Source organism: Brachionichthys hirsutus, chromosome 14, assembly GCF_040956055.1.
Source record: "Brachionichthys hirsutus isolate HB-005 chromosome 14, CSIRO-AGI_Bhir_v1, whole genome shotgun sequence".
Lineage (NCBI taxonomy): Eukaryota > Metazoa > Chordata > Actinopteri > Lophiiformes > Brachionichthyidae > Brachionichthys > Brachionichthys hirsutus.
In genome coordinates, this window is record NC_090910.1 from 9,635,311 (window position 1) to 9,648,102 (window position 12,792).

The 12,792-nt window shown below is 44.6% G+C and overlaps 1 protein-coding gene and 1 long non-coding RNA gene across 2 annotated transcripts in view; both read right to left on the reverse strand.

Annotated features, from left to right (window-relative positions):
• Positions 1 to 1,321, reverse strand: part of shha (sonic hedgehog signaling molecule a) — a 3,549-nt gene extending 2,228 nt beyond the window's left edge. Inside the window, 1 exon segment of the mRNA XM_068748255.1 lies at positions 1,022 to 1,321. Coding sequence (XP_068604356.1) covers positions 1,022 to 1,321 — 300 coding nt within the window.
• Positions 1,322 to 8,784: 7,463 nt separating this feature from the next.
• LOC137904025 (uncharacterized) lies at positions 8,785 to 12,428 on the reverse strand. The gene is made up of 3 exons (XR_011105800.1): positions 12,360 to 12,428; positions 12,231 to 12,260; positions 8,785 to 9,445 (listed from the first exon to the last, which is right to left on the reverse strand). It is a non-coding gene; the product is annotated as an uncharacterized lncRNA (long non-coding RNA).
• Between the last annotated feature and the right edge of the window lie 364 nt (positions 12,429 to 12,792).

A 12,792-nucleotide genomic window follows, 5' to 3' on the forward strand; every position in this document is an offset into this window, starting at 1 on the left:
CCTGGCAAGTATGTGTTATATTCTTATATATTTCCCTCTTGCTGCGGTATAATCCTATGACATCATAGAGCATCCGTGGACGGGTGGCGTCCCAGAAGTACCCCCCCCCCCCCCAACGCCTGTGAAATCACGATAACCTTTATAGGTGTATCATATAGAGGCGACGTGAGGAGTGCTGAGAGAGACGCGCTTGCACAGTGAATATTTCATCAGAGCTCGTGCGCTCACGCACGGCGCGAGGCACGGGTTCAGGGCGCGCGCACTGGCTTCATCACCGCCATGCACCATCACTATACCGGCATTTTATTATTGCTGAGCCAATATCACCCAAGCGCTTTTAATAATTCACCAGCATCTGAGTGCTATAAGCGCGTAAAGACGAGAAAGACGCGCGCGCAATCCTGCAGCCCGAAAGGGAATTAAGGCTCCACACCTCGCGAGCTTTCATCCATCACCCCGAACACTCTCAAAGAAATGTCACTGTGCGCGCACACCGTGCGAAAGGCTAAATTATGGCAGCCCATGCATGCGCGCAAAGGAAAAATGTCTGATTGAACAACGCCATGCCTGAATAAGCCCGGCTTGTTTGAAGCGCTTGTGCGCGCATTCACCAGCTCTCCGCGCGTCTTCACGCATGGCTGCAAAGAAAAATGCGCCGAAACAAGGTGCGATGCAGCAAAAATGTAAATGTCTATACGCGCGTAAAACACCAACCACAGCCCGGCAAAGATACAAATATAGACACGAGGCGCGGGGCATCATGAATATTTTAAATACACTGTCACAATCATGGAGGCCGAGCGTCCTGACTGTCCGCCTCATGCGCATCATGCACTTCTCCAGATGGATCCCTAAAGCCTCTGGAAAGACTCCCATCCATGGCGCGCATCTGCTTTTACCGTGAAGAGTTCAGCAGCGGGTATATAGAAACAGACTCCACTTTAAAGGTGCGCGGATCAGCCCGACCAGGAGGCTGCGGCGCACCGCGCACCGCGCGCCGCGCGCAGTGGGTTATTCTCACCTGAGTCATCAGCCTGTCGGCGCCGGTGTTCTCCTCATCCTTGAATATGATGTCTGTGTTGTAGTTGGGCGTGAGCTCTTTAAAGCGCTCCGAGTTCCGCGTGATCTTGCCCTCGTACCGGCCGCTCGCCCCGAGCGTCTTCTCCGCCACGTTGGGGATGAACTGCTTGTAGGCGAGAGGCGTCAGCTTCTTCGGGTGTCTCCTCCTGCCGTACCCCCTGCCCGGTCCGCATCCCATCCCAGAAGACACCAAGGACAAGCAGACGACACCGACCAATACGATTCTGGTCCAGAGGCGCATTTTTCTTTTTTCTTTCTTTTTTTTTTTTGTCCTTAAAGATCTCGAACGCGTCGCCCCGCTGCTCTGCCTTTAACGTCTTGCCTCTCCCCGCGGCTCTCGCCAAGGTCCCTCGTCGCCTCCTCGGCTTCGCCTATGCGCCTGGTTTTCTGCTGTGACAGGTGCGGAAACGAACGCCTCGGACAAACGTTAATTACGGGGGCGCATGGAAGGAGGGTTTAAAAAAAAAAGTATAGCGAAGGGAATTAAAAGCCACGGGATCTCCAGCCGAGCTGCAGCCGCTTGTGTGAGGCGAGCGCTTTTTACTGCTTTGTATTATAGCACCGATCTATAGCAGGGGAGGGATTTGATTGGCTCTCCTAGACAAACCCTCCTGATGTTATCCCACAAAAAAAAAAAAAAAAATCTTAAAAGATTTCTTCCACCTGAGGGGTTAGCCTGTGTAACAGGGAGGGGGGGGGGTGCTCCATGGGAAAACATCAATTATAAACTGTCTGTTTTCACCATCCCCATTTAACCAGCTTTCACAGGAAAGACATGGACAGGACGGGGGGGGGGGACGACGACTTGCGTGGTGCGGCGATTTCACTGCGTGGTGCGTAAAAGGTCTGGGATAGCTTTCAACCCAGAACGTATTCCCGTGCACGCGCACTGCGCAAGGCTTTGCTGAACGATTATTTTCCCTGGAATTAATAGTAAACATAATAAGGAGTTGAAATTATTAGGTAACTGGTTTAAATTTGACTTCTAACCTTGTCCAACTTTTTTTTTTAACAGCCGCGTTGATGAGATCACGCCCCCCCCCCCCCCCCCCCCCCCCCCCCCGACGATCCATTTGTTACGCATCAATGCATTTATTCCCACATAATTAATTATTTTATGCCTGTCTGTATCTATCACGTCACGGCACATATGGTGCCACAATCCACTCCCATAATGAAATAAAATCTCAAATATATGATACACATATGCGTTATAACGCAAGCCGAGACTTTGCAGCGTGAATTGCTGCATCCAAAGAGAGCCCCCCCCCCCCCCTTTGGGAATCACGCATCGTCACTGCGTCAAAATGTCCCGCGCGTTCACGTCACAGGTCAAAGGCTCACCATCCATCCAAAATCCACAGTTTAGAGACCAACACCACCAACCATGCAGATTAGTGGGACATGGAGGCTTTAAGAGTTGAAGGAGATTTAATTTCAGACACCGAACTTCCTGAGTCGTTTTTAGGGCAACGCACAAATAGCTCTATTCCTGTGATTAAAATACAAACGTAGGAATATTTTTAATTGTCTGTGTTGTTGATTAAATACTCCCATCGCACATAAAACGCCTTCACTATCCACGCTTAAAGCGCATCGACTCAGACAAAAACAGGCTCTAAATGGTTTCAGGAAGTCAAATTATTGTGCGGTAACAAACCAACAGTTACAGTAATTACAGGAAGGAGGGCTGTTTTGGGGGCAACTTCAGCTCTCATCACAGTGAGAGAGTGGCACAGGTGTTCAAAGGTGAGGGCAGGTATTCCAGCCTTTGGTGTGGCTTCAGTGCTCATTAACTTCTCTCTGGCTGACCTCCAGTCTGGTTCAGTCCGTGCCAGGCTTGTGTGGCACCGCAACCGGGGCAGGTGAGACCGCCTGCGTTCTACAACCTTCAACTCTTGGCCCCCACCAAAAAAAAAAAGACTTGTGTGCTTGTCATGCTGGTACACAACCCAGACAAAGCTATTCTGATGGTTTTGCATGTCCCTGGATTTCTGATATTTTTGCTAAACGTCACAGAATCCTTCACAATGTCTTTACTAGACAGTTTTCAGAAGCTCTTTCTGCTGAGGTACAATTCAAACACAGAGCTGACAGCGGCCGTGGCACCCTGAGGGACAACAGAGGCACAGTTTGGCCCCCATGGTCAGAGTCTTGCTTTAGGTGTCAGAGCTCTGAGATGAAGCCGAGTGTGCCACACAAACGGCTAAAAAAAAAAAAAATACACAGAGAAGGGAGGCGATGGTGAGAAAAAGGATTCACTTCACAAACAGGAGTTTCACAATAATAATAATGATTATTATTATATGAACATCGAAGTATTCTTTGCAAATGAACTGAAGGACAAAATGTGACGCGGAGTGAAATGAATAATCCAGCGATTGTGATGAATTATGCAGCCTTGAAGACCAAGGTGTGCTGATGTGAGAGACGGGACGTGAACTTGAGTTTCTCCCACCGAGGGAATCTACCATCTATCAGCCCAACCTGGGGCAAACAGCATTTGCAAACATTACACTTCATTGTTTGATTTTAGCCTCCTCCAGAGCCGGATGGGTGGAGATTTTACAACTGTGTGCAATGGAAATCACAGCAGCTCGAGAGTTTAGAAAATGAATTGCATTGCTTGCCCTCAAGCTGTTCAACTGACAGCAACTTTATTTAAGATTCCGGAGACGCCTGTTTTAAAAGCATCCAAAAAGCACAGATGTGGGCTTTTTTCTAATTCTTGCAGGCGCGTCTTGTTCACGTTGCTCTTTGTCATGCATGCAAGGGTGACGCAGCAAATCAGAAGCCAAATTTACAAAATGATTTTGCAGGGATTGAGGTCATTACGCAATTCATATAGAGAGGCCAATTGCATGTACCTGCTAATCCAGCGTGAGTCAGGCAGTTCTTCACTGTTTTTTTTGACACACCTCCGACACCAAAACACCGTCACCACGTTACCTCCCATCCAGTCTGACACCTCTACATGGTTGACTTAGTTGCTCAGCAGAAGCGGTTGAGTTGAGTTTTACCAGTTTAAGCCCCCCCCCCCCCCCCCCCCCCCAAATTGCTGCTTTAAAGCCTCCTCCTGTCTGAATGTTTTTGCAACATTGTTAGACGGATTAGAACTACCGGCACATATAAGTAGTTTCAGGCTTTCAGTGTTGTTTTCCTTCGCTGGTTTCCTTTCTTCCAGCCCAACAGAAAACCAGCCATACATTGTGCATTTTGCGTCTTGCAGGTGGGGGTCTGCGTTCAAGCCTTTATCCTATTCTGACCTTTTGACAAACGCTCCACAGCACAGGCAGGATGCCCATCTAACCCGTGAACATGCGTATACGCTTTTTTGTCAGCGTAATAATCTTTCTTTAAATGGTTTATCTAAGACGCATGCACCGGGCCTTTCTTTGAAAAAGCACAAGAGTCAAATCTCCGCCGGGACAGATTCAGGTGCCCTGAGGCTATACTCTGTCAAGCACAATGGGAATTTCACAATACAGTATCTGGAATCGCAGCCCTCAGCGTGCCCCGGAGTCTGTAAAGGCATTTTATTTGCACTCTCCAGCCGCTCCCAATACTTAAACATTAAACGCCAAGGCTAGACAGGCAAAACCACTTTGAACTGCAGTGTAGGGTGAACTCGGTGGGAGGGGAAGGAGGTGAGAGAGTGGTGAGTGGGGAGCTGGCTGTGGGGTGTGTGTCTGTGTGTGTGTGTGTGTGTGTGATAGTCCACCAGGTGAGTCAGAGCTGGCTGCCATGCAATACCATCACAGGGGATGGAGAAGAGATCAGTCTCATTGGTTGTGTGTGTGTGTTGTGTTTACTTTCAAGTCCCAGAAGTTTTTTTTTAACTTCATTGAAAAAGGGATTTTAGTTTTTTATTTTCTAAAACTGCTAACACAGTTAGTCTCATTGTTAGTGAAAGAAAGCCCGAAGTACAACGGCTGCTGCGCCTTCATGCAGAGCCGTGCTATTTCTTTTCTTTCCCTCAGTTTTCAGCCTTGTGTAACGCTAAGATCATCCATTCTTGCTCCAGTTTCCCATTTAATGTAAGACTGTGGTATCTGCGTTCTTATCTTTCGTGTGTATTTTCCAAAAATATTGAATGATTTAATTAAAAAAAATACATGCATCTGATATGAAGCGCTAATTCATTTTTATTTTTACCAATTCATATAATTGTGAAACTGTCAGTTTGGATGATTTATTTATTTTGACTTGGCTGAATTCAGTTTAATTTGCTCCACAACTGTTCGGCGTTTAAAGAATGCACACAAGTTGATTTGCCTCTTGTTTAAGCCTGATACATTTTTTCTCTCTCTCTCTCCAAGGGATAATGAGCCGGAGGAAACAAAAGAGACAGATTAAAAAAATAAATAAAAGAAATATTGCAGCAGAAACAAAGATATCCTGATTTTTAGTTACATTCCAAAAAACATTGAGCAACTCTCTGGTTTCTTTCTGTTGACAACTCTAAAATGAAGGCTTATCCACGATAACCTGGATGACATCATCTTGAGTTATTTTCTCACACTCTTGTGAGCTGCCTTCAAAGCCCAAGTTAGCATGGTCAGAGCTAAGCCCTCCTAGCATTATGGGGTCGACTATGAACTGAGACGCTTCTGTCATATTTTACACGCCTTTTTTTAAGTTATGTGTGACTCGCAAAAACAAAAAAAAGGGGTTGATCAACACGGTTGCGAGAAACAATTCCAATCGTAGTGTAACCGAATGATTGGATGTAATTAGGTAGGCAGGTGTGGGAGGGAGCACCTGTGGCCCATTTACCACTGATTGGGGGGGGGCGTATATAGGTGCTTCCCCTCCCTCGTTCCAGGGTCCTCATTTGTGTTTTCCCCATCTCGAAGGCAGGTTGGCCGTAGACTGTCACTGCCTTGTCTCCCCTCTTCTTTTTGTTAGTTTTGTTTGTAGAGTGTTCTTAAGGAAGTTTTTAGAGTGTTAAATAAATGTTTTGAATTGTTGAATGCCGTGCTGGTCGTCACTGTGAGCGGACCTGTGGTTGGGGAAACCCGCTAAAATGAGCTGGGGACTAAAGGAACAAAAAAATAGATCTTTAGGTTGCAAGTCCTAAAGTAGCGTCGCCGGTAACTCACAGTATAGAGTCTGCTGCTGTCTGGCGTGCACGCCAAAACTGACTGAGAACATCTGCAATGCAAATATACTTCTTAGTGATGAGCTGTCTGCTTCAACGTGATCTATTCTGCACTCGCTTTCATTAAAGTAAGGACACAGATTCTATCTCTCTAATGAGCTTGAGTGCTTTGAGTGTCTGCCATTTCGCCCGGGGCCACGAAAATTGAGTATATAATTCCCTCCTGACTAAAAAAATTAGGTGTAGGAACACAACAAACAGCAGGTGAAACTTAACCCCCCCCCACTTAGCAGGTAACTAACTCTATCCACTCCAACCACAGCAACCACTTGTGTGTCTGATAGTCAATAATGATATACTAACATGCTGCTCAAGCATTCCTCTCCTCAATCAGCTCATTCTCATTTGTCTTCATCACATCTGTGAAACACATTAAACTGATGCACAGTCATGTCTGTGAGCGTCGGCGTGTAAAATATAGATCTCTCGCATGTTCATCGTTTCTTCCATATTGACAACTCTGTCTCATTAATGTCATTCGCTCCGCTTTTGGCGTTGACATTTTCACATTTTATTCTAAGGAATTTGTTGCAGACATCCCAATTTAAGAGGAAGAGGCGTTGCGGTTTGTCATAAATCAGCGTTGATGGCGACCATTTGCACAGCAACTTAAATCCTTCTTACGCCAGGCGCTCATTCAAACCTTACTAATCCAGGAAATTGCTGCCGCTAATCAAAGTTATGGCCTGGAAGGAACAAGGAGGCTGAACAAAAGTGACACCGCCTCATATCCGAGTATGAGTTATGGTGTTGGATGGACACAGATCTTTGTCAGCTGGATATTTGATTACCTTTCAAAGTGAAAGTGGCAATCAATTTTGTGTCAAATCCTGTGGTCCGAGGTGAGTCAGGCTAAATGTGGATAGCGGAATAAGCTGATTTTGGGAACACAGTCATATAGAACAATTCTTTTGATTTATTGGAATGTGCTGATGCCACATGCAGACACTCAAATCCAATAGGTTACTCTAAATGCCTCTGGTTTGGCTGATTATCAATCAAATACAAAAACAACTGATAAAACTGCTTCCCACAGCTGGAACTTTATTGACTTAAAGCCACTTAATATGTTTCTGGTTTTCTCTGAGTGAGAGGAAACCTGCTTCACCCTCCTCTGAATACTTCAAATGACTATTGAAATCATTCAGCTCACACAAAGTCACAGTAGCAGAAGCATATAGAATTTGGGTTTGGTGTCTAGTCGCCTATTTTTATATATCAATCCCCACGGATATGTTTCCAAACTTCTCGTATCCCCCTAAACGGAGCCTGCAGGTGTTGGAGGGCAGAAATATACAATAGTAAAAAAAAAAAAAATGGCGCCGCAAAGAGTGTGTCACGGAGCCAGCTGAGGGTCATGAGTGCGAAACCCCTTTCTGAGTCAATGTCAAATTCTGGAGTGACATCACTAAAGTCAATTTTTCTGGTTACATGTGGCTCCCTCTGGAGCTGCAAAACTCTCTATGCATCCGTAGAGTCATATTCTCAAAGACCCGAGACATACTTCTCAATATTTATTATAGGTGAGGGTGAAAAGTGATGCATCTGTTGTGCTTCAATCCAAACACACAAATAAAAAAGCTACACGCTTATCCTGTCAGCGCACTCACAAATCAATTCATCCGATCGAAAGTGAATCCTGCAGCTGCAGTAATTCATATAAGAAGCAAAAACATCAAAAAACAAGTCATAGTGTTCAATCGGACAGTCAACTCAGTCCGACCGGGGGGAAACTGACTCAACGACTGACGGAGCAGCCTGCCTGTGTCAACACAGAATGGAAGGCAGTCTGGCTGGGAGCTAAGCGTCTGAGAGGGCCCAGGTGAAGAGAGAGAGAGAGAGAGAGAGAGGAGCCGCTGTTGATGGGAAATGTCAAACGCTGCTCCGGAGGACGGGTGTGATTAGCACCCATACCCCACTGCACCTTGCTGATGGCCCCCCCTCTCCGCCGCTCACGATCCATCCTCCACCAACACCGTGCAAAACAAAATCCACCCCGGGACGTCTTCTTTCAGTTCTTCACAGCTCTCCAAGAAACTTTGAAAAAAAAATCAAGACGGGACCGAATCCTTTTATGATGGTTTCATAAAATAATTAACAAAATAAAACCTGCCAAACATCAGCTGCTGGGCTTCAAGATAGATAGATAGATATGCAGACATAACAAACTTGTGCCACCATTCTTGGGTGTGTGTGTGTGTTTACATAACACACACCTCTTACCGCACAGCTTATAATTTGCACATTAAAGAGTACATCTGTTTATTTCTTTCCGTGGGTTGTGAAATATGGCAATATGTTGTTATAGTAAATCTTCTGCGTTACAGTTTGTGAAAGCCCTCCAGGCAAACTGTGATTTGTGATATCGGGGTTAGATAAATCTAACTGACTCGACTTGTCTTCTCTCATCCGCAGCCAGCGAGAGGATGTTGTGTCTTGTAGGCTGGTACAGAGTTGAGTAAGTTGGCTTGTTAAAAATGTTTTTTTTATTATTATTATTTTCATATTTCACATTTCTTCAGACACAGACAGTGTAATTTGTCTGTCTTTAAAAAACAATTACAAATCATGTTAAGGGGAAAAAAACAAAACGATCAGATGAAGGCTCCATTTAAGGTTTGGTTTGGGGAACACATCAGGCTTCAGGTAACGTTAGTGAAGCGTTGCTGCCTGCATGACGTCTTTATTAAGCCGGTGAGGTGAGGATACTGAACATTTATTATCACCATGAAAGGTAGACACAAGCATCATGTGGGGATGCTGATGACTAGGCCTTCATGTCGATCATTAATCCGCCAACCTCCATCCATTGTGGACTTTATCTCTCTGCTATATCATCTCACCTGACCTAACCTTGTCTTATTTTCCTGTAAACAAGCTATAGTACCTTGTAATATAGATTTGGTGAACAGAGCAGCATAGGGCACTCGGCCAATCCCCATTAGCTTCCATTATTTGGGGTTATGTTTCTTGTTACTGGTAAAATAAATCAAATCTAATTCTTTCATATGGCATCTTCCAGTTCGGTTCATCGATTCCATCCAAGGTCCTCTACTCGTCTGGCGTGTGGGTGGGTTGGTAACAGGTTATCCCGGTTATGTTTTCCGGTAGAAAACCATGGCCACCAAAACTTAATACCGACTCTTAAACATTCCAGCGTTCGATAAAGGTCATGGAACGATGAAGCAAACAGGAGCACATCATCTGCAAAAAAGAGAAACACAATTCTGTCACTGGACTCTTTGACATTTGGCTAACTGATAATATTTACACCATATTTTATTTATTTTTGTACAGTAGTTGTACTTTATCACTGTTTGTTTATTCATACATTTACAAATAGAAGATGGCTATGCGCTACCTGGGTCCTGTGTTTAGCTGTGTAAAGCTAAACATTTCTTGTCCTGCCAAATAAAAAATCTCAAAGCACTAAATGATATTTCAACGATACAAAATGCGAACATTGATTTAGGTGGAATATACGACGACGAATGACTTCACGGAAATGTCCCAACAATCTTGTTTCTTTTTTTCTTATCAGAAAAGGTGAAACTTGATTGTCACTGCAGCAGAATTCCTAGATGTTGGATTATATTCTACATCAGACAGGGGCTATGAGGTGAAAGTACAATAAAGACTGCATCTGGCAGCCCCGGCTGTAAATGAACTCCATCTCACTTCCTGTCTGGAGGTGGGGAAACTCCTCATCCTTTATCTTTCCAGCCTCAGAGAACAACTGTCCTGTCAGGAACGGAGGGGAGGAGTTTTCGGGTTGAAAGTTTTTTTTTTTTTTTTTTTCAACTGCAGGGTGGAGAGGTTTATAAAAGGCTTAGATCACAGGTGAGGGGATCACAGAGGAAACTGTGCAGGTGTTGGAGGAGTGGACTGAAGGCTGTTTTAGTACCATCTACGTAATATTATATCATACATTATCTTTCAGCTTTGTGACAGCGTGTTCTATCTGCGGATCAAAAGCACAGGAAACTGACGTGATCAGAGTTTGGGATGATGGTTACACCTCACAGTGCAGCCAATCTCACAGAGATTATCGCACACAAGGCTCTTATTATTAAATAGTAGCTCAGATTGATTATTGTTTAGCACGTTCCTAATTGGTGTTTACGCTCTTTCCGAGCACAAAAGGCGCTTTCCCCACATTAGCTCCTCTTTGGTTTCATGAACAACCTATCTTCACACCATTTCTCATCAGAAAAAAAATCCACATTATGTTCATAATGTGATATTTTTTGCACTGAACACCCTCTGTTGTTCCCTATCAGAGGCCTGCATTCCACCGCAGAGGTTTTTGGGGAAGGTCGCAGCCGATGCGAGCCTTCGCCACATCCTCCGCTTGCATAGCTCCCTGAAAACTGACAGTGCGGTGTGTAAAAACTCACCCACTCGCTACAATGTGGAGTAAAGATGCTGAAAAGACTGGAGCTCAACGCTCAGAAATATGTTGCATTTACTGCCCTGAATGTCTTTAAACGTCTCGGTCCAGACAGGCACGTGACGGAGGCACTAATTCTGTTTGAAATGTGAAAGCTCAATAATTAAAAGGCGAGAATCCAATCAATTATTTTCAAACTCGTGAGAACAATTACGAGAGCTGCATTAAAGTGATTGGCGTCCACTGATGCTGCCCCCGTTAGTTTATCTGACAAGGCCGAGGCTGCGTGATGCAGAGCAGGCAGATAACGGAAGCCACTCTCCACAAAGACTGATCTGAGGTGTCTTGAAGCTATTTGGCCTCATAACATCAGCGATGACCTGTCGGATGTCTGCAGCAGTTTATGTCTTTGATGTGCAACGAGAAGCACGTTAATGCGTCTGTGCCCTGTGCCTTAAACTTTGGCTATAAAAACACTAAATATAAATAATTTTACAATAAATTATTCTGTTCCTTAAGACCGCTGACAGCCATTTAATTTTTTTTATTTAATGACAATAATATATATATTTAAAATGAAATGCACCAGGAAACCTACAATAATATTTTTTGTCAGAATGATTGAAATCTTCACCGAGTCTTTTTAAGGTAATAAAAATGTAAAATGTCTTAATAGTAAATGAAATTCAAAAAGCGACTGTTAAAACTTGTAAACATCTTCCGATGTAAGACTTTTCACACACTGCAGAATCTATTTAATCAGAATGTAACGATCGCTGCGGCTCTCATCCCTGAACTACATTAACAGCCTTATTTTGCATTGAAAAGACATTTTATGCACCGATATAAAAGAAGGGAGCAAATAAAAGCCGAGGTAATTGAGGCGGATCGATCTCTGGGAGAAGTTTGTGTAACCGGATGGGATGTAATTAGGTAGGCAGGTGTGGGAGGGAGCACCTGTGGCCCATTTACCACTGATTGGGGGGGGGGCGTATATAGGTGCTTCCCCTCCCTCGTTCCACCTCATTTGTGTTTTCCCCGTCTCGAAGGCAGGTTGGCCGTGGACTGTCACTGCCTTGTCTCTCCTTTTCTTTTGTTTGTGGAGTGTTTTTAAGGAAGTTTTTAGAGTGCTAATAAATGTTTTGAATTATTAACTGCCGTGCTGGTTTTCGCTGTGAGCGGACCTGTGGGTGGGAAACCTGCTAAAACGAGCTGGGAACCAAAGGAACACAAAATAGATCTTTAGGTTGAAAGTCCTAAAGTGGCGTTGTTGGCAGCGTTTCGTTTAGCCCCATATGCCCAACGCCACATTTGCATGAAATCGTCCTCTGATAGTCCTGACATTATTGAAAAAGGTGATTGTTAACAGCTCGCAGACAGACTCCAAGAGAGGTGACTGCATCGGCTCTTAGAGCACTTAAAGAGCTGAGAGTGCATCAAAGAAAGGAATAAGGGTGAAACAGGGGAAAGTGAACAACATTAATGAGGGTATGATCAGTGTGCAGCCACTGTTCTCGTCGCGCATTTAAAGAGCAGGCTGGAAGGGCTAGAATAGGGACCCTGCTGCGTGCCATAATTTCCTCCCATCATGCAACTTACCTCACTTTCTTCACCTAGATATCAGAGCACCTGAAATAAAATGGAAAGAAACAGGAGGATGTGACAGCATGAAGGAATTATATTCCTGTATTTGTGTAGAAATATCAAATGGAATTGTATTTCACTTACTTTATACATTCGAGAATCCGCTCTTCACTGTTCATTCTGTGAAATCTTATCCTTCCTCATGAATGTAGAGGATCAGCCTCGTGAGAGAGGATCAACAGATGATTTGGGGGCCAATAGGGGGCACTGGGGGCCTAATCCACAAGTATGGGAGCAAGCAGTAGCTCAACACACACACACACACACGCCTCCTTCGACTTCCCAACGCTCACACTGATCCGGTGCACTTCGCGACTCTTGTGTCATTTGCTCAGATTAATCTTCGACGAGGCGGCCTTACGCAATCAATCCTCTGTCGTTCCTTAGACCGTCGACATGCCTGCCACTGTCTAAACCGTCATCAATGAGTCAGTGATGTCTAATCAGGGCCTGATTGGCACCCTGGGTAAATCAATCAGATGTGAAGCGTTATTTCAAGGGGCTCAATCGGCTCCCT